This window comes from Oncorhynchus tshawytscha, linkage group LG16, assembly GCF_018296145.1.
Source record: "Oncorhynchus tshawytscha isolate Ot180627B linkage group LG16, Otsh_v2.0, whole genome shotgun sequence".
In the NCBI taxonomy this organism is placed as follows: domain Eukaryota; kingdom Metazoa; phylum Chordata; class Actinopteri; order Salmoniformes; family Salmonidae; genus Oncorhynchus; species Oncorhynchus tshawytscha.
Genome location: NC_056444.1, coordinates 52,693,420 through 52,720,478, shown reverse-complemented (window position 1 = coordinate 52,720,478; position 27,059 = coordinate 52,693,420). Strand labels below are relative to the sequence as shown.

Sequence of the window (27,059 nt, the reverse complement as noted above, 5' to 3'; positions counted from 1 at the left end):
CTAACAGTGACACCACATCATCTGCTACATCCAATTGTGTTTATATCAATGATCCTACAACATTTGGTAGAATTTTTTAAATTTTGCCTTTCCGTTTCTTCTCAAACAGAGTTAGGGGAAATAGAATCCAACGGGGGACAGAATCAGAGAGAACACTGGCCTTTTAGCAGATTGGTTCAGAAAATGAATCCACAGTGTCTTAATCCAGGGATGGGGGATTGATTGTCACATTTTTGCTGATAGAAATGTGTAAAAAGCAATAATGAAATGGGACTTTTATTAAAGTGATTTGCTTGCTTTGTTCTGATTGAGCATGGTCAAGTATTGTTAGAGAACAGCAACATCTATTGGAGGGTTTGTCCGTAGAACACTATACCACTAATGACACTTCTGATGCTTCTAGAAACACTATCAGATAGGCAAACATCTTACCAATACTTGTTTCCCTTTGGCTATGTGCAGTAACCCTTAAAATAACCCAGTCTGACTTCAGAAATTAATTTAATGAAGGGTAGGCTAATGCTTCTCCCCCTCTGAAATGGTGATGCACACCCCACATAAACACAATGTGACAGTTACAACCCTTCAAAATACCCTACATTGTCATGAAAATCCCTTAGCAGACTCTAGGAGGCACTATAGAACAATATAAAATTGAGAGCGCTAAAGCCTCTGGAAACACTATCTAGTTTCGGAAATTGTATTTATTTAAAGACTTTATGGAAGACTCACCATACATTCTCTAAACCTAGCAAGTTCAGTCCTACCCTGTCGTTTCTTGTCTGTCCACAGAGGTAAGAGATCATAGGTGAGAGAGTGACCCCACAGCAGGCGTTCCATCCCGCCACGCTCCCCTCCTCGTGGCCTCATGTATCCTGAATCCAACCAGGACTCGCCGGCGCGCCTCTCCCATAAACAGCATGCATCCCCTGGCATGATCTACAGGTACAACACACACACACACACACACACACACACACACACACACACACACACACACACACACACACACACACACACACACACACACACACACACACACACACACACACACACACACGTACACCTTAACCTTACCCTAACACTATCCTAATTCTAACCCTAACTCCAATTCTAACCCTAAACCTAACCCTTAAGCCATGTATCTTTTCTCAGAATTTTTGAGGGTTTATTATTCTTGTGAGGACTCTTGGTCCTTACAAGTTTAATAAAATGTGTACACACACACACACACACACACACACACACACACACACACACACACACACACACACACACACACACACACACACACACACACACACACACACACACACACACACACACACACACACACACACACACAGAATCAACACTAGGTGGAGCCATACATGTATGGCTGAAAGAATACAGCCTCACAGCAACAGGGAAATTTGGCTTAGTGCTGTAGTCCTGTAGATCTGTTTTATTTTACCCTTGTATTACTTGTAGGTTGCCTTGTATCTCTCTTGCTTGCTTGACAATGCTCTCTCGCTCCTGCTCTCTATTTTTCTATTTTTCTCTCCAGTGCTCGGTATGGGAGCCATGGGAGTCCCAGCAAGCGACAGCTGCAGTACTACAGGTACAATTTACAAGTCTTATATCCCTCCTCCCTGGATATACAGTCATATTCTCTGTCACTCCTCGGTCAATGAACCACAGTGGTATGCCTGTGGAACCAGCTTATAAAATATTAAAGATGCACTATGCAGAAATTGCTCTGCCATTTCCTGGTTGCTAAAATTAATTTGTGAACGACCAGCTCGAGTCGGCCTCATGTAGCAAAATTTGAAAATTGTATTTTTATTTTTACATTGAATAAAAGTAGAGACTCAGAGCTAGAAAATTGTATATCGTACACTACAGTTGAGGAACACTGGGAAAGTAATTCTGCTTTGAAAGTTGATAAACTTGTAACCTCACTTTTGAGAAAATGGCCCTTGTATATTTGATACTTACTGGAGAGCTCTTTTTTGTCTACACCCTTTCAGCATCGTTCACACCCTCTTAAGCTTTAGCCCCACCCTTCTCTTTAAGGAGTCACATGTGAGGCTATGTACTAAACATCCGAAGATTTCAAGACTAACGGCTGGCTTATACTACGGGTGTGTTCATAAATGTCATTTGGAGTGCCAGAGTGTGCTCTTGTAAACTCATAGCATTGTCAGATTGTCCATTCATAAATTGAAAGCATTTCGCTCTGGGAGCGTTCAGAGTGCACACAGGACGCTCTGGCTGAGGAGTGGGGTTGATCCGAGCTTTCTGACCTAACAACAGCAGTCAAGCACCTAAGCTAACTGGCTAACGTTGGATAGCTTGCTAGCCACTTCCAGACACAAATGAGAAAACAGCTCACTTTGACCATTTTATTTGCCCCACTAGAGTTGGTTAGGCTGTTTTTATGTTATCCAGAGCATTGGTGACTGCAACTGTGCTGCTGGCAAACATTTTGTGACGCTTTTTTGCCAACGTTTACTGGCACCGGCCATATTCAACTGGTGTTGAGCGTTCGTAAATTCGTCAGTTATTCTGCACTCTTGCATACTTAGACGAGAGTGCTCTGAAATCTGAGTAGATAGCCCAAGCGAATTTACCAGCTACGTCTATTGACAGTTGTCGCAGTGACATCATAAACATTCTATTGAAATAGTTACTTGCATAGTGGAGTTTTTGTTTAGACATATAGCTAGCTAGCTAACAATAATATGAATAATATTACTACACAGATCATACACGGAATGTTAGCTAGCTGGCTAACAGTACACTTAAACTTTAAATGAAAAAGACTTTGTGATAAAATTACAAATGTATAATATCTGAAAAGCTAGACTCTCTTACCCATTTACATGGATGGACGCTTCTCCCTCTCTGTCACGGATGCCATGGTTGCCCTTAGTTTGAAGTTGTGATCCGGAGACAGGTGTTTTATACAACAGCCTTCCGTGTGTTCTCTTTTCGACTCTGTCTGCATATTTGCAATCAAACACCAGAATATTTTCCATCTCCTTAGCTATCATACTCTAATTCCGCTGATTTCAAAACGCTGTCTTCCAGAAAGTGGAGAGCAACACTTATGCAGTTCTACTACGTGATATCTTCCAAAAAAGCCGTGTTAGAAAGGATGACCTACATATACTGACCAGCTCATATTATAGACAGAAGCTTGCTTTATGGCAGACCAATCCGAACTCATCTCTCGGCATGTCCATTCCAATCATTATCTCAGACAATCATGGCTAGTGGGAAGGTTTTCTGCTTTTTCTGTGGCAAATACCAACTAGGCTCGTAATTGAACACTTTCATTCGTATTTACAGATGGCATACATGTTTGTTATTAAGGCACGTTAAAGTTCACATGTTCCAGAAGGCATTACTGCCTAAAATTGCATTTTGATTTAAAAAAAGATTTACGTTCAAATGGCTCTCCTGTTTCCTGAAACGAGTCACATTTCAGTTTATTTGACAAAACAAGCAGGTATAGTATAGAGAATCATTGTACCATCTAAACCGCTGTGAAATATGTTTTCCATAACCAAAAATATTGTATTTTCAGCTGTTTGAAGCTGGTGTACAAAACCGAAAGTAAAATATGTAAGAACAACACTTAAGAACGGGAAGCATAGAAACAAAGCATATAGAAATGATCTAACGCTTCTTAGACTTGCTTTCAATGAGAATGACAGATGTGGAAAAACCCAGCAGTGTTGCAGTTCTTGACCAAACGGTACACAAGACACCTACTCCCATAACCTGTTCAAAGGCACTTACATTTGTTGTCTTACCCATTCACCCTCTTAAAGGGACACATGCATAATCCATGTCTTAATTGTCACAACGCTTAAATATCCTTCTTTAACCTGTTTTCTCCCCTTCATCTACACTGATTGACGTGACATCAATAAGGTATCAAAGCTTTCACCTGGATTCACCTGGTCAGTCTGTGTCATGGAAAGAACAGAGCTGTGTTCGAATACCCATACTAACATACTGTATACTACATACTTAGTGAGTATATACTACGTACTATATACTATTAGTTCATTTTAGTATACTGTAAATGAAGAGTATCGTTTCAGTTGAACGTACTAGAGCTTTGCCTGTCTACCTGAAATTGTTGTGGTTGTTATGCAACCTCTTGCTAGCTTGTTAGCATAACAAATGACTAGCTAAACATTTTCCGATTTTGGGTGCATTCGTAAATTTAAATGCCAGAGTGCGCTCTGGGCATTCGTAAATCCAGAGTGTTGTCAGATTGTCCATTCGTAAATTCAGAGCATTTTGCTCTCAGAGCGTTCAGAGCGCACACTGGATGCTCTGGCCGAGAAGAAGGGCTGATCCGAGTGTTTAACGGCAGTCAAGCACCTAAGCCAACTACTTCCAGAGCCAAATGAGAGAACACCTTACTCTTATCATTTTACTCGCCCTAGCAGAGGTGGTTAGGCAGTTTTCATGTTATCCAGAGTGTTGGTGACCGCAACTGTGCTGCTGGCAACGATTTCATTATACTTTTTTGCCAACATTTACTGACACCGGCCATATTCAACGGGTGTTGACCATTCGTAAATTCATCAGTTATTCTGCACAAGAGTGCTCTGAAATCAGAGTAGATAGCCAGAATTAACAATGTCCATTGAAACACACAACAACTATACCACTTAGCTAAGAATGATGTGGATAATCAAGGTCAATAAATGTCAGGTAGTTAGTTAGGTAGTTATTATACTGCCTGGCAAGTTTGATATATTAGTAACCAACTAACGTTAGGTAATTAGCTAACATACTGGTACAGACTGCTGTAATGCTATGAGGTTCATAAGGATAGCGTAGCTAACAAATTGTCAGCCAACATAACGTTTAACTTATTTGAAAAGTCATTACTTTATTACATTGCACAACATGTTGTTAACATTTGTCATAATTGGTTAAAGCAATGAATTTGTATCCGCTGTCGTTGGACTTCGGCTGCATATTTTCTGCCATTTTCTTCAAATCTGAAAATGTTGTAAAGCCATGCCCATTTTCTGAAGAATTGCATTATGGGCCCTAAAAGCACAGAAAATGTGTCCACTGCATAGAGAATTTAGTACGACATCCGGGAACTTTTGGCATACTAGCTATATCCATACTATGACCAATAAGCATATGATATACTCAAATCACATTACAAATAGTACGGCTAGTGCGGTTAGTATGAGTATTCGAATACAACTCAGGTGCTCTTAATGTTTTGTATACTCAGTATATATACAGTAGGTACAGTGCCTTCGGAAAGTATTCATACCCCCTTATTCCACATTATGTTGTCTTACAGATATAATTCAAAATGTATTAAATAAAAAATAAAAAATTCATCCATCTACATGCAATACTCCATAACGATCAAGCGAAAACATGTTTTTAGAAATGTTAGCAAATTTATTGAAAATAAAATACCGAAATATTAATTGACAGTATTGCTAGACAACCATTTTCAGGTCTTGCCATAGATTTTGAAGTAGATTTGAGTCACTCTGGAACATTCACTGTCGTCTTGGTAAGCAACTCCAGTCACTTAGAAATGACCTTCTTTTTGACAGAAAAGCAGATTTGTTATCCATTAAAATAACATCAAATTGATCAGAAATACAGTGTAGACATTGTTAATGTTGTTAATGACTATTGTAGCTGGAAACGGCTGATTTTTAATGGAATATCTACATAGGCATACAGATGCCCATTATCAGCAACCATCACTCCTGTGTTCCAATGGTACATTGTGTTAGCTAATCCAAGTTTATAATTTTAAAAGACTAATTGATCATTAGAAAACCCTTTTGCAATTATGTTAGCACAGCTGAAAACTATTGTGCTGTTTAAAGAAGCAATACAACTGGCCTTCTTTAGACCAGTGTCGTGCCTTTGGCATCATTAAACTGAATAATTATTTATCAAACAACTCTATGTAATTATTATTACGCGATTAAACTGATTAATCATGTAATTGTAATTAACTAGGAAATCGGGGCACCAAGGAAAATATTCAGATTACAAAGTTATAATTTTCCTAATACAACTTTTCAGATATTTTAATATCTGATCAATTAGTCTTCTGATGAATGAATTCTTCTTTCCGTCACGTTAGTCTCATTCCAAACGTCGTAAATTGTTGATAATCTGCACAAACCCAGTCTTCACTATGAGTCACCCATTCATCAATTGTCTTAACTCATTTATTTATTAACTAACTAAACAATCACAGAAGTGCACACACAAACAAACAAAGTAAATAGGGTTACAAGAAATGATAGGGGAATGTGCCCTAGTGGGCTAAACCGGCATGGCGGCTTGTTAGACAAAAGGGGAATGGGGGTCAGCTGAGAAGTCACTACAGAGTTGATAATTATAACAATTTAAATGCTAATCCTTTGAACATGAATGCTCACTCATTCGGGAACAATTGCAATCAATATATATATTTACGCTCAGTGTGTCGTCAGGATCTCTGTTGAAAAGTTTGTTTCTTTTGGAGAGTCTGTCTGCCCTCTCTCTCTCTCTCTCTCTCTCTCTCTCTCTCTGTCGTTAGAATGGTTAGTTCAGAGTGACATTCATTCATGTCGTTATAGAATAGATGTTTAGCCTGTTGTCGGTCTTCCCGTTCAATGATACCGAATTCCTAGCTGAAGACTAGTAATTAATATCAAAGACTTGTTCTTATTCTGTCGGTATCGATAGGCTAAGAATTTAACCACGTGGGATGGTTAAAAGATTCAGCAGTCTGGTCTCAAACCTTGGCCCTCTCGTTATCGAGGTAAGCTGGTCTGCAACCTTTGTCCTCTCGTAATTGAGAGAAACATGGTCTGGTGATAGAATTCTCAAGGTGGGGGTTTTATTCGGAAGAGCAGAAAAAGGCTGTCTCATAATGCCAGGTCCTAACTGTGTTCATGGGGGCGTGCCAGTGACTTAAGTGAAACTTTACACAGAAATACAATTCTCTCACATTACATCATTACATAGCATCCCATAATTTCACAAATAGTTTAATCTTTCCTCATTCATCCTGTACAGCAATTAGATGCAAGCCTCATATCTGAGGCTATTGTATAAACAGCGTTATGGTAATGTGGCCGTATTGTCTCCCATGAGTTTCACAAAATTGTACCAAACGGACTAGTTTGTAGCTGGATTCTTCACCAATATTTTATACCTTCTCCAGAACATAAATGTTGTTTGGACCTCATCTTCTGTAATGTAGAAGAAATTCCTTTGTTCTCTCTATGAAACTTCACTCTCTCTCTATACTGTCTGGCCATGAGGCAGGATCTTCCCTAGGAATTTACGACCTCTCTGACCACAGCAGCCTGGGTGTAACAGAGAGTGAGGTAGGGGGATGGTGCATAGAAAAGGCTGGTGCAGAGGGAGGGTGCAGTTCTTTTTCCCATCTTAATCTTTTCTTTTTATTGGCCAGTCTGAGATATGGCTTTTTCTTTGCAACTCTGCCTAGAAGGCCAGCATCCCGGAGGTGCCTCTTCACTATTGACATTGAGGCTGGTGTTTTGCGGGTACTATTTAATGAAGCTGCCAGTTGAGGACTTGTGAGGAACTGTTTTTCAAAAAAGACACTCTAATGTATTTGTCCTCTTGCTCAGTTGTGCATTGGGGCTTCCCACTACTCTTTCTATGCTGGTTAGAGCCAGTTTGCATTGTTCTGTGAAGGGAGTAGTACACAGCTTTGTACAAGATCTTCAGTTTCTTGGCAATTTCACGCATGTAATAGCCTTCATTTCTCAGAACAGACTGATGAGTTTCAGAAGAAAGTTATTTGTTTGTAGTCATTTTGAGCCTGTAATCGAACCCAAAAATGCTGATGCTCCAGATACTCAACTAGTCTAAAGAAGGCCAGTTTTATTGCTTCTTTAATTCGAACAACAGTTTTCAGCTGTGATAACATAATTGCAAAAGTGTTTTCTAATGATCAATTAGCCTTTTAAACGCAACGTGCTATTGGAACACAGGAGTGATGGTTGCTGATAATGGGCCTCTGTACGCCTATGTAGATATTCTATAAAGAATCTGCCATTTCCAGCTACAATAGTCATTTACAACATTAACAATGTCTACAATGTATTTCTGATCACTTGGACAAAACTTTTGCTTTTCATTCAAAAACAAGGACATTTCTAAGTGATCCCAAACTTTTGAACGGTAGTGTAGAATTGGCAATGTGTTTTAGGTTATTATCCTGCTGAAAGGTGAATTAATCTCCCATTATCTGGCAGAAAGCAGCCTAAACCAGGTTTTCTTCTTGGATTTTGCCTGTAATGTGTTGTATGGAATTTTCCCCAGACATAACACTTTGTATTCAGGACAAAAAGTTAAATGCATATTTTTTTGCCGCATTTTTTGCAACATTACTTTACTGCCTTGTTGCAAAAGGGATGTATGTTCTAGAATATTTGTATTCTGTATAGGCTTCCTTCTATTCACTGTAAATTAGGTTAGTATTGAGGAGTAACTACAATGTTGTTGATCAATCCTCAGTTTTCTCTTATCACAGACATTAAAATTACAGTTTTTTTTACAGCCTGTTAAATTCAGGCTGAAACACAACAAAATGTTGAACAAGTGATGCACTGTATATACAGCGAGCTCCAAAAGTTTTGGGACAGTGACCATTTTTTGTTGTTGTTTTGGGTCTGTACTCCAGCACTTTGGATTTGAAATGATACAATGACTATGCAGTTGAAGTGCAGATTGAGTTTTAATTTGAGGGTATTTTCATCTATATCGCATAAACCATTTAGAAATTATATCACTGTTTGTCCGTACTGCCCCCATTTTAGGGGACCAAAATGATTGGGACAATACAGTCGTGGCCAAAAGTTTTGAGAATGACACAAATATAAATTTTCACAAAGTCTGCTGCCTCAGTTTGTATGATGGAAAAACATCAGGGACAGACTGATATTCTGAAAAAGGTACAGGGATTGGACAGCTGAGGACTGGGGTAAAGTCCTTTCCTCTAATGAATACCCTTTCCGATTGTTTGGGGCATCCGGAAAAAAGCTTGTCTGGAGAAGACAAGGTGAGCACTACCATCAGTCCTGTGTCATGCCAACAGTAAAGCATCCTGAGACCATTCATGTGTGGGATTGCTTCTCAGCCAAGGGAGTGGGCTCATTCACAATTTTGCCTGAGAACACAGTCATGAATAAAGAATGGTACCAACACATCCTCCGAGATCATCTTCTCCCAACCATCCAGGAACAGTTTGGTGATGAACAATGAATTTTCCAGCATGATGGAGCACCTTGCCATAAGGTGATAACTAAGTGGCTCGGGGAACAAAACATCGATATTTTGGGTCCGTGGCCAGGAAACTCCCCAGACCTTAATCCCATTGAGAACTTGTGGTCAATCCTCAAGAGGCGAGTGGACAAACAAAAACCCACAAATTCTGACAAACTCCAAGCATTGATTATGCAAGAATGGGCTGCCATCAGTCAGGATGTGGCCCAGAAGTTAATTGACAGCATGCCAGGGCGGATTGCAAAAGTCTTGAAAAAGAAGGGTCAACACTGAAAATATTGACTCTTTGCATCAACTTCATATAATTGTCAATAAAAGCCTTTGACACTTATGAAATGCTTGTAATTATACTTCAGTATTCCATAGTAACATCTGACAAAATATCTAAAGACACTGTAGCAGCAAACTTTATGAAAATTAATATTTGTGTCATTCTCAAAACTTTTGGCCACGACTGTACATTTGTATTAAAGTCGTAAAAAGTGAAATATTTGGTCCCATATTCATAGCATAAAAATTCATAACTTTGAGACCTTTTGCCACATTTCAGGCTTCAAACATGAAGATATAAAACTGTATTTTTTGTGAAGAATCAACAACAAGTGGGACACAATCAGGAAGTGGAACGACATTTATTGGATATTTCAAACTTCTTTAACAAATCAAAAACTGAAAAATTGGGTGTGCAAAATTATTCAGCCCCTTTTCTTTCAGTGCAGCAAACTCTCTCCAGAAGTTCAGTGAGGATCTCTGAATGATCCAATGTTGACCTAAATGAACTAATGATGATAAATACAATCCACCTGTGTGTAATCAAGTCTCCGTATATATGCACCTGCACTGTGATAGTCTCAGAGGTCCGTTAAAAGCACAGAGAGCATCATGAAGAACAAGGAACACACCAGGCAGGTCCGAGATACTGTTGTGAAGAAGTTTAAAGCCGGATTTGGATACAAAAAGATTTCCCAAGCGTTAAACATCCCAAGGAGCACTGTGCAAGCGATAATATTGAAATAGAAGGAGTATCAGACCATTGCAAATCTACCAAGACCTGGCCGTCCCTCTAAACTTTCAGCTCATACAAGGAGAAGACTGATCAGAGATGCAGCCAAGAGGCCCATGAGCTGAGGTGGAAGACTCTGTCCATAGGACAACAATCAGTCGTATATTGCACAAATCTGGCCTTTATGGAAGAGTGGCAAGAAGAAAGCCATTTCTTAAAGATATCCATAGAAAGTGTTGTTTAAAGTTTGCCACAAGCCACCTGGGAGACACACCAAACATGTGGAAGAAGGTGCTCTGGTCAGATGAAACCAAAATTGAACTTTTTGGCAACAATGCAAAACGTTATGTTTGGCGTAAAAGCAACACAGCTCATCACCCTGAACACACCATCCCCACTGTCAAACATGGTGGTGGCAGCATCATGGTTAAGGCCTGCTTTACTTCAGCAGGGACAGGGAAGATGGTTAAAATTGATGGGAAGATGGATGGAGCCAAATACAGGACCATTCTGGAAGAAAACCTGATGGAGTCTGCAAAAGACCTGAGACTGGGACGGAGATTTGTCTTCCAACAAGACAATGATCCAAAACATAAAGCAAAATCTACAATGGAATGGTTCAAAAATAAACATATCCAGGTGTTAGAATGGCCAAGTCAAAGTCCAGACCTGAATCCAATCGAGAATCTGTGGAAAGAACTGAAAACTGCTGTTCAAATGCTCTCCATCCAACCTCACTGAGCTCGAGCTGTTTTGCAAGGAGGAATGGGAAAAATGTCAGTCTCTCGATGTGCAAAACTGATAGAGACATACCCCAAGCGACTTACAGCTGTAATCGCAGCAAAAGGTGGCGCTACAAAGTATTAACTTAAGGGGGCTGAATAATTTTGCACACCCAATTTTTCAGTTTTTGATTTGTTAAAAAAGTTTGAAATATCCAATAAATGTCGTTCCACTTCATGATTGTGTCCCACTTGTTGTTGATTCTTCACAAAAAAATACAGTTTTATGTCTTTATGTTTGAAGCCTGAAATGTGGCAAAAGGTCGCAAAGTTCAAGGGGGCCGAATACTTTCGCAAGGCACTGTACATACTGTATCAGGTATTAAGGTAAGAGCCAAGTGCAGACTGTGTGAAATAACAATGTTTATTGTAACAGCAGGGGCAGGCAAATGACAGGTCAAGTCTGGCAGGGGTCGATAATCCAGAGTAGGAGCAAAGGTACAGGACGGCAGGCAGGCTCAGGGTCAAGGACTGGCAGAGTTCAGTAATCCAGAGGTGGAGCAAAGGTACAGGACGGCAGGCAGGCTAAGGGTCAGGGACAGGCAGAGTGGTCATGCGGGCGGGTACAGGGCCAAAACGCTGTAAAAGGGAAAGGGTGACAGGACAAATGCTGGTAAGTTTGACAAACAAGACGAACTGTCAACAGACAAACAGAGAACACTGGTATAAATACACAGGGGATAATTGGAAAGATGGACAACACCTGGGGGGTGTGGGGGGTGTGGAGACAATCACAAAGACAGGTGAAACAGATCAGGGTGAAACACTACAAATTGTTTGGATGCATTTTCTGTTTGTTTTGGTTGTGTTTCAGATTATTTTGTGCCCAATAGAAATATATGGTAAATAATGTATGGTGTAATTTGGAGTCACTTTTATTGTAAATACGAATCTAATATTGTTTTAAACAATTCTACATTTATCTGGATGCTACCATGATTACAGATAATCCTGAATGATCTGTTAATAATGATGAGTGAAAAAGTTACAGACTCACAAATATCATACCCCCCCCCAAACAATGCTAACCTTCCCTGTTATTGTAATGATGAGAGGTTAGCATGTCTTGGGGATATGACATTTGAAAGTGGAGTACAGAGTACAGAGCCAAAACAACAAGTATTCAGACCGTTTGCTATAAAACTCTAAATTGAGCTCAGGTGCATCCTGTTTCCATTGATCATCCTTGAGATGTTTCTACAACTTGATTGGAGTCCACCTGTGGTATATTAAATTGATTGGACATTATTTGGAAAGGCACAAACCTGCCTATATAAGGTCCCACAGTTGACAGTGCATGTCAGAGCAAAAACCAAGCCATGAGGTCGAAGGAATTATCCATAGAGCTCAGAGACAGGATTGTGTCGAGACACAGATCTGAGGAAGGGTACCAAAACATTTATGCAGCATTGAAGGTCCCCAAGAACATAGTGGCCTCCATCATTCTTAAATGGAAGAGGTTTGGGACCACCAGGACTCTTCCTAGAGCTGGCCACCCAGCCAAACTGAGCAATCGGGGGAGAAGGGCCTTGGTCAGGGAGGTGACCAAGAACCCAATGCTCATGCTGACAGAGCTCCAGAGATCCTCTGCGGAGATGGAAGAACCTTCCAGAAGGACAACCATCTCTGCAGACTCCACCAATTAGGCCTTTATGGTAAATTGGCCAGACGGAAGCCACTCCTCAGTAAAAAGCAAATGACAGCCCGCTTGGAGTTTCCCAAAAGATTGTCTGGTCTGATGAAACCAAGAATGAACTCTTTGGCTTGAATGCCAAGTGTCACGTCTTGAGGAAACCTGGCACCATCCCTACAGTGAAGCATGGTGGTGGCAGCATCATGCTGTGGGGATGTTTTTCAGTGACAGGGGCTGGGAGACTTGTCAGGATCGAAGGAAAGATGAACAGAGCAACGTACAGAGATCCTTGATGAAAACCTGCTCCAGAGTGCTCAGGACCTCAGATTGGTGCGAAGGTTCACCATTCCAACAGGACAACAACACTAAGCATACAGCCAAGACAACGCAGGAGTGGCTTCGGGACAAGTCTCTGAATGTCCTTGAGTGGCCCAGCCAGAGCCCGGACTTGAACCCGATCGAAGACTCCCCAAATACATGTGTGCCAAGCTTGTAGCATCATACCCAAGAAGACTTGAGTCTGTAATTGCTGCCAAAAGTGCTTCAAATCAAATCAAATTGTATTGGTCACATACACGTGTTTAGCAATGTTATTGCAGGTGTAGCGAAATGCTTGTGCTTCTAGCTCCGACAGTGCAGTAATATCTAATAAGTAATATCTAACAGTTTCACAACATATACCCAAAATACACATAAATCTAAGTTCGGAATGGATTAAGAATATATATACATATATGTCAGAGCGGCATTGGACTAAGATACAGTGGCAAAGTGTAGAGTACAATATATACATATGAAATGGGTGATGCAATATGTAAACAATTTAAAAGTGACTAAGATACCGTAGAACAGTGTGGAGTGCAGTTTATACATATGAGGTGAGTAATGCTTGATACAGAACATTATTAAAGTGGCTAGTGGTTCCTAATCTATGTCTATAGGCAGCCACCTATTATGTGCTAGTGATGGCTGTTTTGTAGTCTGATGGCCTTGAGATAGAATCTGTTTTTCAGTCTCCTGGTCCCAGCTTTGATGCTCCAGTACTGACCTTGCCGGTAATGCGTTGGGCAGACCACACCACCCTCTGGAGAGCTTTGCGGTTGTGGATGGTGCAGTTGCCGCACCGGGTGGTGATACGGCCCGACAAGATGCTCTCAATTGTGCATCTGTAAAGGTTTGTGAGGGTTTTGGGTGTTAAGCCAAATTTCTATAGCCTCCTGAGGTGGAAGAGGCGTTGTTGCGCCTTATTCACCACATTGTCTGTGTGGGTGGATCATTTCAGTTTGCCAGTGATGTGTACTTTAGAGTGTTTTCTATCCAAATCTACCAGTTATATGCATATCATATATTTTGGGCCCGAGTAGCAGGCCGTTTAATTTGGGCATGCTTTTCATGCAAAATTCCGAATGCTGCCCCCTACCCTAGAGAAGGTAAAGTAATTATGGACTTTCATTTCTCTTTGCTTATTTGAGCTGTAATATGGACTTGGTCTTTTACCAAATAGGGATATCTTCTTTATACCACCCCTACCTTATCACAACACAACTGATTGGCTCAAACGCATTAAGAAGGAAAGAAATTTAGCAAATTAACCTTTAACAAGGCACACCTGTTAATTGAAATGCATTCCAGGTGACTACTCTCATGGTTGAGAGAATGCCGAGAGTGTGCAAAGCTGTCATCAAGGCAAAGGGTGGCTACTTTGAAGAATCTCAAATACATGATTACATATGTGTATTTCATAGTTGTGATGTCTTCACTATTATTTTACAATGTAGAAAATAGTAAAAAAGAAAAGAAAAACCCTTGAATGAGTAGGCGTGTCCAAACATTTGACTGGTACTGTATGTCAAACACATTCACATGTAGCTGCTTAATAAATGAAACCCCTCAGTAAATTAGGGATAAAAAAGTATATTGAAAGCAGTTGCTTCCTCTCAACTGTGGTTCCAGAGTTAATTACATGTAAGCAATTAACATCCCATCATGCTTAGTGTCATGTATAAAAACGACCAGTTGCCCATTGTTGTGGCCTCCATGGCTAGAAGAAGAGTTCTCGGTGACTTTGAAAGAGTCGTTTCAAAGGAGCATATGGGTGTAAAGGGTGTGTGCGCGCGCGCGCGTTTGTATGTATGTTTGTGTCTCAGTCACCAGATCTCAACACTTATGGGAGATTTTGGAGAGGTGCCTGAGACAGCTTTTTCCACCACTATCAACAAAACACCAAATGATGGAATTTATTGTGGAAGAATGGTGTTGTGTCCACCCAATATAGTCCCAGACACTATACCATGGCACATTGAAGCTGTTCTGGCTGCTCGTGGTAAACCAACTCCCTATTAAGACACTTTATGTTGGTGTTTCCTTTATTTTGACAGTAACCTGTGTATGTACTGTATACATATCTCAAGCACAATGTAAAACCACATTATCTCTGATGACCTGTGTCCCCTTTGATTCCAATGAAACCCTTGAAACCCTCGACAAAACCCACTGCCCCGAAGATTGGATAGCTATGCAATACAATATGGCAAAATGACATGTAGCCTACCGGAGAGCATAGTGGAGCTATTATATTTCTTATAACTATGCCAGTCTTTCCAATCAATATGAATTGGCTAATGGCCCAGGGGGTAGCAGGTACCCACGGAGCATGTGCACACATGCACACAAACACACACACACGTTTTCCTTACCCTCTACCCGTGGGAAGCACTGGGATGTTACAAACTGACACATTCCGACAGCAGCGAACTTAAAGACTCCATTAAAAAGTACCAAGCAGTTAACCAATGGATATCAGAGTTTTCTATTTAGGGTTGGCTGGGACATGGCTGGCAAATGGTAGATCCTAAATAATAGATAGGACAATTTTCAGACAAACCTGGTCCCTGTTAGTTGTGTGGAGAAACACTGCGTTGGAACTGCAGACTTTATGCAGCCGTGCTTTTGTACTTCCAAGTGGTACAACGTTGATGGCTATCTTTATATTGATGGGAAGTTGGACAGTGATTTCAGCATGAAAGAAGAGCTAGTACAATGTGTTTGAATGTTTGGTATTTGGTTGGACTCTTATTGGTTATACAATTCCAACCTTATTGGATGGATGGAAGGAAGATTTTCAAATGATTCACAGGGCCAATGAGTTATGGAGAAAGAGCAGTTCATGCAGTGATGGGAAAGTGGTTTTTTAAGAAACTTTATAGAGCAGGCATAAACATGGTTTATGTCCAAGGTGCTATGTGACTGACACACACACACACACACACATATACATTTGTTTTGCTATCCTTGTGGGGACCAAACAATTGATTTCCATTCAAAATTCTATTTTCCCTAACCCCTAACACTAAACCTAACCCTAACTCCTAACCCTAATTCTTTTTCAAGCCCCAATTCTAACCCTGAACTGAACTCCTGAGCCTAAAATAGTATTTTTCCTTGTGGGGACTGGCAAAATAAATGTTCCTTATTTTACCATTCTTGTGAGGACTTCTGGTCCACAAGGATAGTAAAACCAAACACACAGACACACAGACACACACACACACGCACGCACGCACGCACACACGCACACACACACACACACACACACACACACACACACACACCACACACACACACACACACACACACACACACACACACACACACCTTCTGTGCCCCCAGACCGCAACTAACTATGCAACATCCCATTAAACACTATAATACGATTTTAATCATTGGCCCCTCATAAGAGATTAACTTGCAGTCCAACAAATTATGTTATTCGCCCCTTGTCTGTAGGTTATCTTCCTCTAGCCCCTTAGTATGCATGGAGCCAGTGAGGGTGTGTTTTACATTTTATATACACACACGTACATCGGAACAGGCAAAAAATGTCTTTCTAGTGGTTCAGACAATCAAAAGCTTTTAGTGCAAAAGCGACCTGAATAATTTACTTGGGGGAATATTTTGCTGGTGTTTGTAGAACAGAAAGGCGTCCTCTGATAGGCACAAAAGCACTTCCTGACTGACAAGTCATGGTAAGGGGAGGAGGAGAGGAAAAGGTGGGGGTGTAGTGCTGGCCGTTGCTCACTGGCTGGCACACCACTGTAACTGCTGTAACTGTCCTGGACAATTAGTAGAGCAGCTTGACGCCTCTGCGCTTCTTCCTCTTGTCTCTTTTGGGGCGGTGACAAGATATCTTCATTTTTGTTAGTTCGGGCCACCATCAGTCGTCTGAATGACTAGCGCTAGCGTGGTGCAAAACCCCTACATGAGTCGGCCCCCTACCCGGAACAGGGTAAGTGTTAGCCTCACACAAGCTAATGTTGGGAAGAATGGATGGAGAAGGGATGAAGGGAGGAAGGGAAGGGGTGGATGCTGCATGGAGATGCTGCCCATGGCCTGGACTGCGTGTGGGACCCTGTGTCCGGCCAAGAGCACGCTGGGTAGGGAGAGCAGGGTGGTGGAGGGGAGGATGGATGGTTGGATTGATTTATTTCCCAATCCTCGGACACTGACTTCAGCATGACTACTGCTGCAAATCCTCGGTCAGCCAGTAAGGCAGACTCGCTGCTGCTGTTTTCTATCTTAGTCATGAAGAAGGGATAGGGAGAGGAGGCTTTTGAAAAATTTAGTCGATTCTTTCCCATGGCTCAGTAGGGGCTTGTGTTGGCTGCTATTCGGGAAGATGGAGGCTGACTGTCATGGAGGGAGAAACACAAAGATGCTCTAGATTTGTTTGAAAAAGGACATCGTACAACATATGTGTTTGTTTCATTTAGATTGTGTCTGGACCCAGAGGTATTACTGTACTGTATGTCCTCCGTTAAGATTTGGTGTGGTTGGCGAGTGTAGTGTTTTCTCTAGTTGGACTGAATTCAGTATTTACATGCTATGTACTGTATCAGAGGAGGTGTGAACAGTGATGTTTTATAGCATAATTGATCTGGGGCCTGTTCAGAAGGGTGCAATGTTACAAACCTTTCAGATAGATACAGTGTCTAATGAAATTCTACACACCCTTTGCAAAGTTTCACATTTTGCTGCCTTAAAACTAAATCTAAAAAGGGATTCAATTAAAAAAGATTCCTATGTATCTATTCAACCTGCTCTACATTCTCAAAGTGAAAGAAGAATATATATAAATGTTTCTTCACAAAAAAATATGTATGTCTTGATTGCGCATGTCTTCACACCCAAGAGTTGGTACTTGTTGGAAGCACCTTTGGTAGCAATTATAACTGTGAATCATTTTGAATACTGTAAAACTAAAATTAAACGCTGAGTCTCTGGGCAACGGAACACATTTCAGCAAATAAACCAGTTTCAAATAAACGCTGGGTCTAAATTAATTGTTTACTGGGTCACCATTAATTGTTTACAATGTTTATTGTTTAATTTGTTAAATGAAATAATTCTGTAATGACTTGAAACAATTATGGCAATCATCTGTATTTATTGCCAGTAAGAAACTTCTTGCCATTGGCTGCTAACAGCTGAGAACTGCTAGCTAACTTGCAAGCACAAAAACAGTAAACAAACCCCCCAGAAATCGACTAAAATACTGGAAGTGAATGCTGGAATGAAACAATTAACTAGGAAAATCATCAAACGCTGTGTGCATTAAGGAAATTGACGCCTGGCTCAAATAGAAGCATGTCTCTAATAAGCGTCTGTTGTGTTCAGTGATTTAAGCAAATACACGCACAAGCTATCAATTTAAGTTTTACGGTAAGTGCCTATTCTCATTGACAAACATTTAAGGAGAGGCAGAACCACAAGATTTCAATTTACATAGTATGTAGATAAGCTTTTCAATTTACATGGCATCCTTGCCTTATCTTTTGTTGTGGCTGGCAACGTGACATTCTTGCTCACAGTAGCCACTGACTAGCCAGTAAGCTTGCAAACTATTCAACAATGCAAATACATTTTCTTCTAAAACATATTAGCTACACTCTTGAATTGTCAGGTTTCAGGTAAGACCCAAATGCAGACTGTGCTGAAGTAACAAAGTTTATTACAGCAACAGGGCAGGCAAACGACAGGTCAAGGCAGGCACGGGTCGATAATCCAGAGTAGTGGGCAACGGTACAGGAGGGCAGGCAGGCAGAGACTCAGGACAGGCAAGTGTCAAAACCTGGAGGGCAAGAAACCGAGAGACTAGGGAAAAACAGTAGCTGAGACAAAACGATGGTTGACTCGACAAACAAGAAGAAGGGCTGTGAGACATGGGTCTACATCAAGACACATGAAAAGTAGGAAATATATGGAGAGTATGGGGCAACGGAGAACGAACAGCAGAGAGGCTAATGATCTTGAAGCAAGGGGAAAGGTCTCAGCTTCTGGGGATGTAGCCGCGGGGCTATAGCGGCGTGCCAACGCATCCGGTTTAACATCCCTGGGTACCGGTCAGTGTTGCGGAAGCGAACCATCAAGCAAAGCATCAATACAGGACTAAGATCGAATTGTACTACACTGGCTCCGACGCTCGTCAGTTGTGGCAGGGCTTGCAAACTGTTACAGACTACAAATGTCAAATGTCAGTCTTCACTGACATTTTCAACCTCTCTCTGTCTGAGTATGTAATGCAAACATGTTTCAAGTAGACCACCATTGTCCCTGTGCCCAAGAACACTAAGGTAACCTGCATAAATGACTACCGACCCGTAGCACTCACATCTGTAGCCATGAAATGCTTTGAAAGGCTTTGGCTCACATCAACACCATTATCCCAGAAACCCTAGACCCACTCCAATTTTCATACCGCCCCAACAGATCCACAGATGATGCAATCTCTATTGTACTCCACACTGCCCTTTCACACATGGACAAAAGGAACACCTATGTTGGAATGCTATTCATTGACTACCGCTCAGCGTTCAACACCATAGTGCCCTCAAAGCTCACCACTAAGCTAAGGACTCTGGGACTAAACACCTCCCTCTGCAACTGGATCCTGTACTTCCTGACAGGCCGCCCCCCAGGTGGTAAGGGTAGGTAACATCACATCTGCCAAGCTGATCTTCAACACGGGGGCCCCTCAGGGTTGTGTTCTCAGTCCCCTCCTGTACTCCCTGTTCACTCATGACTGCACGGCCAGGCACGACTCCAACACCATTATTAAGTTTGGTGATGACACAACAGTGGTAGGCCTGATCCCATGTGATAGCCTATAGGGAGGAGGTCAGAGACCTGGCCATGTGGTGCCAGGACAAGACCCTCTCCCCCAACGTGATCAAGACAAAGGAGATGATTGTGGACTACAGGAAAAGGAGGACAGAGGACGCCCCTATTCTCATCGACAGTGCTGTAGTGGAGCAGGTTGAAAGCTTCAAGATCCTTGGCGTCCACATCACCAACAAACTAACATGGTCCAAGCACACCAAGATAGTCATGAAGAGGGCACAACAAAACCTATTCCCCCTCAGGAGACTGAAAAGATTCGGCATGGGTCCTCAGATCCTCAAAAGGTTTTACAGCAACCATCGAGATCCTGACCGGTTGCATCACTGCCTGGTATTGCAACTTCTCTGTCTCCGACCACAAGCCACTACAAAGGGTAGTGAGTACGGCTAGTACATCACCAGGGCCAAGCTTCCTGCCATCCAGGACCTCTATACCAGGCGATTACAGACGAAGGCCCTAAAAATGGTCAAAGACTCTTGCCACCCTAGTCATAGACTTTTCTCTCTGCTACCACACAGCAAGCGGTACCGGAGCACCAAGTCTAGGTCCAAGAGGCTTCTAAACAGCTCCTACCCCAAGCCATAAGACTCTTGAAAAGCTAGTCAATGGCTACCCAGACTTTTTGCATTGCCCCCCCCCTTCTATGCTGCTGCTACTCTCTGTTATTATCTATGCATAGTCACTTTAATAACTTTACCTACATGTACTTATTACCTCGATTACCTCGACACCGGTGCCCCTGTACATTGACTCTGTACCGGTACCCCCTGTATTTAGCCTCACTATTGTTATTTACTGCTGCTCTTAAATTATATTTTATTCCTATCTTTCTTTTTTACTTTAGGTATTTTTCTTTAAACTGCATTGTTTGTTAAGGGCTTGTAAGTAAGCATTTCACTGTAAGCTCTACACCTTTGATTTGATTTTGTCATTCATACACACATTAAATGTAGCTTGCAAAATAATAACACGTAATGTCAGCATATGAAACATTAACATTTATTCCTCTCATACCGAATATAAAAGTACCATGTCAGCGTATTAAAGTGACCTAATTTGATCAATATTATGAATGTTATGATGAGGTAAAAGCAAAATTGCGATTGAAAATGTTGATAATTCGCTGATGAGTTGATCAACTTCTTGTTACATGCTTCTTGCCTGGATGATGGCTCAGGGCAGCATGAGCTTCCCTTTCTTAAAGACAATTTTCAGAATTTAACAGGTGAAAACTCAATTTAAAAAAGTCTAAAATATTTAGACAGAAAGTCGTTTTCATTTGAAGTTAAAGTGTACTGTTAGCTAGCTAGCTAACGTTAACTGGCTGGCTCGCTAGCTAACGCTACGTGTATGATCTTATTATTCGTATCTCAGAACCATTTGCTTTGCTGGTTATAGCCTTATGTTCGCTAGCTAACATTGAACCTGGTTGGTTAGCTACCTTTGGATTCATATAGGGTCGTAATGTCATGAGTTGGGATTAAGGTTCATTGTTTACCTAGCTAACTAGCTACAGTTGAAGTCGGAAGTTTACATACACCTTAGTCAAATACATTTAAACTCAGTTTTTCACAATTCCTGACATTTAATCCTAGTAAATATTTCCTGTGTTAGGTCAGTTAGGATCACCACTTTATTTTAAGAATTTTTGGAATTGTTAGTTAGATTACTTGTTCGTTATTACTGCATTGTCGGAACTAGAAGCACAAGCATTGCGCTACACTCGCATTAACATCTGCTAACCATGTGTATGTGACAAATAAAATTTGATTTGATTTGATTTGATTTAAAATGGCAGAATAATAGTAGTGAGAATGATTTATTTCAGCTTTTATTTTTTTCATCACATTCCAGTGGGTCAAAAGTTTAAATACACATAATTTTTATTTAAATTGTTTAACTTGGGTCAAACGTTTCGGGTAGCCTTCCACAAGCTTCCCACAATAAATTGGATGAATTTTGGCCCATTCCTTCTGACAGAGCTGGTGTAACTGAGTCAGGTTTGTAGGCCTCCTTGCTCGCACACGCATTTTCAGTTCTGCCCACAACTTTTTCTATAGGATTGAGGTCAAGGCTTTGTGATGGCCACTCCAATACCTTGACTTTGTTGCCCGTAAGCCATTTTGCCACATCTTTGGAAGTATGCTTGGGGTCATTGTCCATTTGAAAGACCCATTTATGACCAAGCTTTAAGTTCCTGACTGATGTCTTGAGATGTTGCTTCAATATATCCACACAATTTTCCTACCTCATGATGCCATCTATTTTGTGAAGGGCACAAGTCCCTCCTGCAGCAAAGCACCCCACACACCATGAGGCTGCCACCCCCGTGCTTCACGTTGGGATGGTGTTCTTCAGCTTACAAGCATCCCCCTTTTTCCTCCAAACCTAACGATGGTCATTATGGTCAAACAGTTCTATTTTTGTTACATCAGACCAGAGGACATTTCTCCAAAAAGGACGATCTTTGTCCCCATGTGCAGTTGCAAACCTCAGTCTGGCTTTTTTATGGAGGTTTTGGAGCAGTGGCTTCTTCCTTGCTGAGCGGCCTTTCAGGTTATGTTGACATCGGACTCATTTCACTGTGGATATAGATACTTTTGTACCTGTTTCCTTCAGCATCTTCACAAATTCCTTTGCAGTTGTTCAGGGATTTATTTGCACTTTTCACACCAAAGTACGTTCATCTCTAGGAGACACAACGCATTTCATTCCTGAGCGGTATGACGGCTGCGTGGTCCCATGGTGTTTATACTTGCATACTGTTGTTTGTACAGATGAACGCGGTACCTTCAGGCGTTTGGAAATTGCTCCCAAGGATGAACCAGACTTGTGGATGTCTGGTATTGGCTGATTTCTTTTGTTTTCCCCCTGATGTCAAGCAAAGAGGCACTGAGTTTGAAAGTAGGCCTTGAAATACAGCCACAGGTATGCCTCCAATTGACTCAAATGATGTCAATTAGCCTATCAGAAGCTTCTAAAGCCATGACATCCTTTTCTGGAATTTTCCAAGCTGTTTAAAGGCACAGTCAACTTAGTGTATGTACACTTCTGACCCACTGGAATTGTGATACAATGAATTATAAGTGAAATGATCTCTCTGTAAACAATTGTTGGAAAAATGACTTATGTCATGCACAAAGTAGATAGTTTGTTAAGAAATTTGTGGACTGGTTGAAAAACGTGTTTTAATGACTCCAACATAAGTGTATGAAAACTTCTGACTTCAACTGTACATGTCTTAACAATGCAATGCAAGTAACCATTTCAATAGAATGTCACTGTGACTACTGTTGATAGATGTAGCTAGTAAATTCCTTCTGGCTATCTACTCTGATTTCAGAGCGCTCTCATCTGAGTGTACAGGGTGCAGAATAAATGAAGAATTTACGAATGCTCAACACCCATTGAATATGTGTCAGTAAACGTTGGCAAAAAAATGTAAATTGTTGCCAGCAGCACAGTTGCAGTCACCAACTCTCTGGATAAAATAAAAACAGCCTAACCAGCTCTGCTAGGACGAGTAAAATGGTCAAAGTGAGATGTTCTCTCATTTGTGTCTGGAAGTAGCTAGCAAGCTAGGCAACGTTAGCCAGTTAGCTTGGGTGCTTGACTGCTGTTGTTAGGACAGAACACTCTACTCAAACCTTAAATAGATGGGTGGAGCTAAAACTTAAGAGGGTGTGAACAATGCTGAATGGGTGTAGACAAAGAAGAGCTCCCCAGTTTGTAGAAAAATATATAAATGCCATTTTCTCAAAAGTGAGGTTACAAGTTTATCAACTTTCAAAGCAGAATCCATTGTTCCTCAAATGCAGTGTATGATATATCATTTTGTAGCTATGTGTCTCTGCTTTCATCCAATGTATTAAAAAAAACACCATTTCAAATTTTGCAATGTAAGACCGAATCAAGGTGGTCGTTCACACGTCTATACATTTCAGCTGTTTCAAAAACATTGCTCTGCTATTAGTATTTTTACCGTATGAATGTTGGGCTCAACAAGACAATTCTGTTAACACTGGCCATCTTAGAGCAGGGCAACTGTCAGGCATTACAGTAATGTCTCTTGAGAATCTCTCAAAACACTGTATTTTCAAGTATTGTGGTGGCAGCACCACGTTATGGATAGGCTTGTCATCGGCAGAGACTGGGGGAGTTTATCAGGATAAAAATACATGAAATTAGCAAACGCCCAGGTAAAAGGATAATCTTCTTCATACCTAACACTGGGATAGAGTTTTTTTTCAGCTGGACAATTACACAAATTTGTAAGCCAAAGACACACCAGAATGGCTTTCCAAGAGGTGTAATTGCTGCCAAAGGTGCTTCTACCAAGTATAAACTCTGAGGTGTGAAGTCATACACAATCAAGACAACTTAATGTTTAGATTTTTTATTAATAAATCTTTTTATATGTTTCTTTCACTTTGAAAATGTGGTGTAGGTTGTGTAGATAAGTATTGAAACAGTCTAATTATATCCCTTTTTTTAGATTTCAGCCAGCAAAATGTGAAAGGTGTTATTCCACTAGGCACTATTTTGTAGAATGGATATGATTGTCTGTTGTGAAGGGAATTGAGTCAGTTATAACTATAACATTTAGACTTGCAACATTATCGCCAGATCACCTCAAATTTACTCAATTATTTGATGTTTCTTCGAAGTGAGATGTATACAAACGTGAAACATTCACAACCATTGTTTTATGGTAAGCAGTGGCAAACGATAGCGGAAGTAGGCAATGGGTATTTAAACGAATCAGAAAGAAGGATGACTAACTAAAAAATGAATGTGAATCTAAAAATAGTGAACTTGTCTTTTAAAATAGCATTCCACGGGGCCTGAAGCTACAGTGACCTCTAATTATGAAAGAGAGTAGTAATGTAAACACACGGTTGAACATGAGAGCTACATGCAGGGTCTCTCCGTAAACATTTTACACCGCATTTCTTCACATGTCAACGGCCAAAAGCATTGCCCTGTGCATTTGCTGTTGACTTTTGTATGTTGACACGTGGCGTTACAATGTGGTTCTCCAAAGACGGACCTTCTCTGAAAATTGATTTGATTAAAAGGCTAGCGACCCGCTCTCTCTCCGTCTATTTTTTGACAATCCCACAATCCCAAGTTAGTGGACAGCTTTAGATAATTGGGTGCTGGCCAGTTCTCAAGAGAGTCGTCACTCAACTTGCCTCTCACTCCCTCCTGCCACGGCTGGAGGTGGCATAATGCTATGCCCTCCTCCTCCCCCCAACATTCTCTTTGCATGCCACTGTACTCACACACGTTTGCTCCTGCCACCAGAGAGTTTCTGACAGTGCCACACTCGAGTAACACCACACGTTTCACCTTGCTTACTGGACCACACCCACCCCGGAAGAGCCCCTATATCAGTTTTAAATGGCGCCCTTGTGTTTGTGTCTCTTACACAATGGGGCGAGGGGAGAGGTGGCGGTGCTGGTGGAGAGGATTGCCTGCCAGCTCTGATTACAGGCCGTGATGCATGGGGCTGGGGGTGTTTTTGTCCTGTCACCCACTCAGAGCAGAGGAACAGGTGCTATTTAAAGCCACTGCTTTGTCCCACTCCCCTCCGCCTCGCCTCAGGGGCTCAGTGGCCACACACAGCACCAGCACTGCACTCTCTGCATCCGTACAGTCCGTCTGTCCTGTCTGTCCGTTTGACGACACTGCTTCGGGTGGCAAACCTATACTGTCTCTGACCGGGGTGGGCACTGGCAGTGCTGCCTGGGCATGTTTGGCACACACAAAAGCAGCCTGAGCGAGGTGCGGGGTGGGCACGGGCATGGAGGGGCCGGACGTCGTATGAGCCGCCAACAGAGTGTCCCTGACCACCAGATGCCCAAGCCGGGTGGCAATGGAGCTGGCAGCGGTGGTGGCGTCAGTAGCGGCGGGCAGGGGCCTCCTGTAGCCAGCATGAGGCGGAGCAGCAGCGTCAGTAGCGGCGGAGGCAACACCGGCAACTCCGGCACGGGTAAGATGCTGTCCTTGTCGTCGATGAGCGAGAGCGTGCGCAGTGGCCTTAGCTGCTTCCTGTCAGAGCAAGCTCTGGATAATGAGGAGCGGCAGCAGCGCAGCGACCAGCTGGCTGAGATGCAGCGGCTGAGGGAGGTACGTGCCGCTGCCCAGCTCAAGAACCTGGAGGACTTTCTGAAGATGAACGCTGTGTCCCTGCGGGAGTGTGTGTCCTACACCACCGGGATGAGGTACAGGTAAGGGCTAAGTGGGAAGTGGGATGGGAGGCTGGCATGAGCCACAGGTTAGCGATGAGGTAGAGATGAGGTACAGTCCTAACACATCTTTAGTAAACCAGCACCTAAGGAAATACGATCTATTTTGCACTCCTCAACTGGGCTAATGGCCTTGGGCAGGCATAATATTGAGGTTGAAGTTCTCAAAGGTTTAGCAAGATAAGGGCTAAAGGTTAGCAATGAGATTGGGATGAGTTTTAGGTAAAGGGGAGGAGATTATCCTCATCCTCAAGCCAGGCTCAATGTATGAGATTAGAATGGTAGATTGTTCTACTGTCCATAGCAAGGCCTACTGTCCATAACGTATACAGCCTGAGAGAGAAGACAGACGGCAATCTCAAGGAACTATTTACGAGAATGAAAGGTGGCAGTTTTCTGTGAAGGTATAATGAGTCCATTATCTCTACAGTTTGCATCCATAAATAGCCAATGGGAAGGATTATCGTGCCTGATAGCAGTGGGTCTTTTTTGGAGTGTGAGCACACCGGGGTGCGGCCCGGGCTCAGCTTTTAGTCTGTTCCCCTGGATTAGAGGATTCTCTCCTGTTAAGCCTTAGGGACAGCTCTGCCACTGACAAACAACTAAATGTCCAAAACCAAGTCATTTAAAAAAAATGTGATGACGTTGAATCAATGTGGAAAACTGATTGGATTTGCAAAAAGTTAACGTAAGGAATTGAGTCTCTTTTTCACCCAATGTACGTGTCATCCCTAACTAGACATAGGGGAGTGTCAAAAAATGTGTAGTTTTTTTTTACACGTTGTGTTATATTCCACTTAAATCCACTTTACAATTCTGTAAATGATTGGGAAAGACATGTAGAAAACAAATAGCCCTTTATTCAATTCATACAGTGCTCCACATACACAATCTTACATGAAACAAATTTT

At 41.7% G+C, this 27,059-nt stretch overlaps 1 protein-coding gene across 3 annotated transcripts in view; it reads left to right on the top strand.

Moving 5' to 3' along the window:
• The window catches only part of LOC112215187 (voltage-gated potassium channel subunit beta-2-like), a 104,953-nt gene that overhangs the window by 8,890 nt on the left and 69,004 nt on the right, over positions 1–27,059 (top strand). For 2 of the 3 annotated variants that reach the window (XM_042299346.1, XM_042299345.1), the window contains exon 1: positions 25,501–26,130. In XM_042299346.1, coding sequence (XP_042155280.1) covers positions 25,652–26,130 — 479 coding nt within the window. In that variant the 5' untranslated portion in view covers positions 25,501–25,651. Of the gene's footprint in view, positions 1–792; positions 946–1,546; positions 1,601–25,500; positions 26,131–27,059 lie in introns of those variants that run through there. The other variant, XM_042299349.1, reaches the window with a different exon arrangement.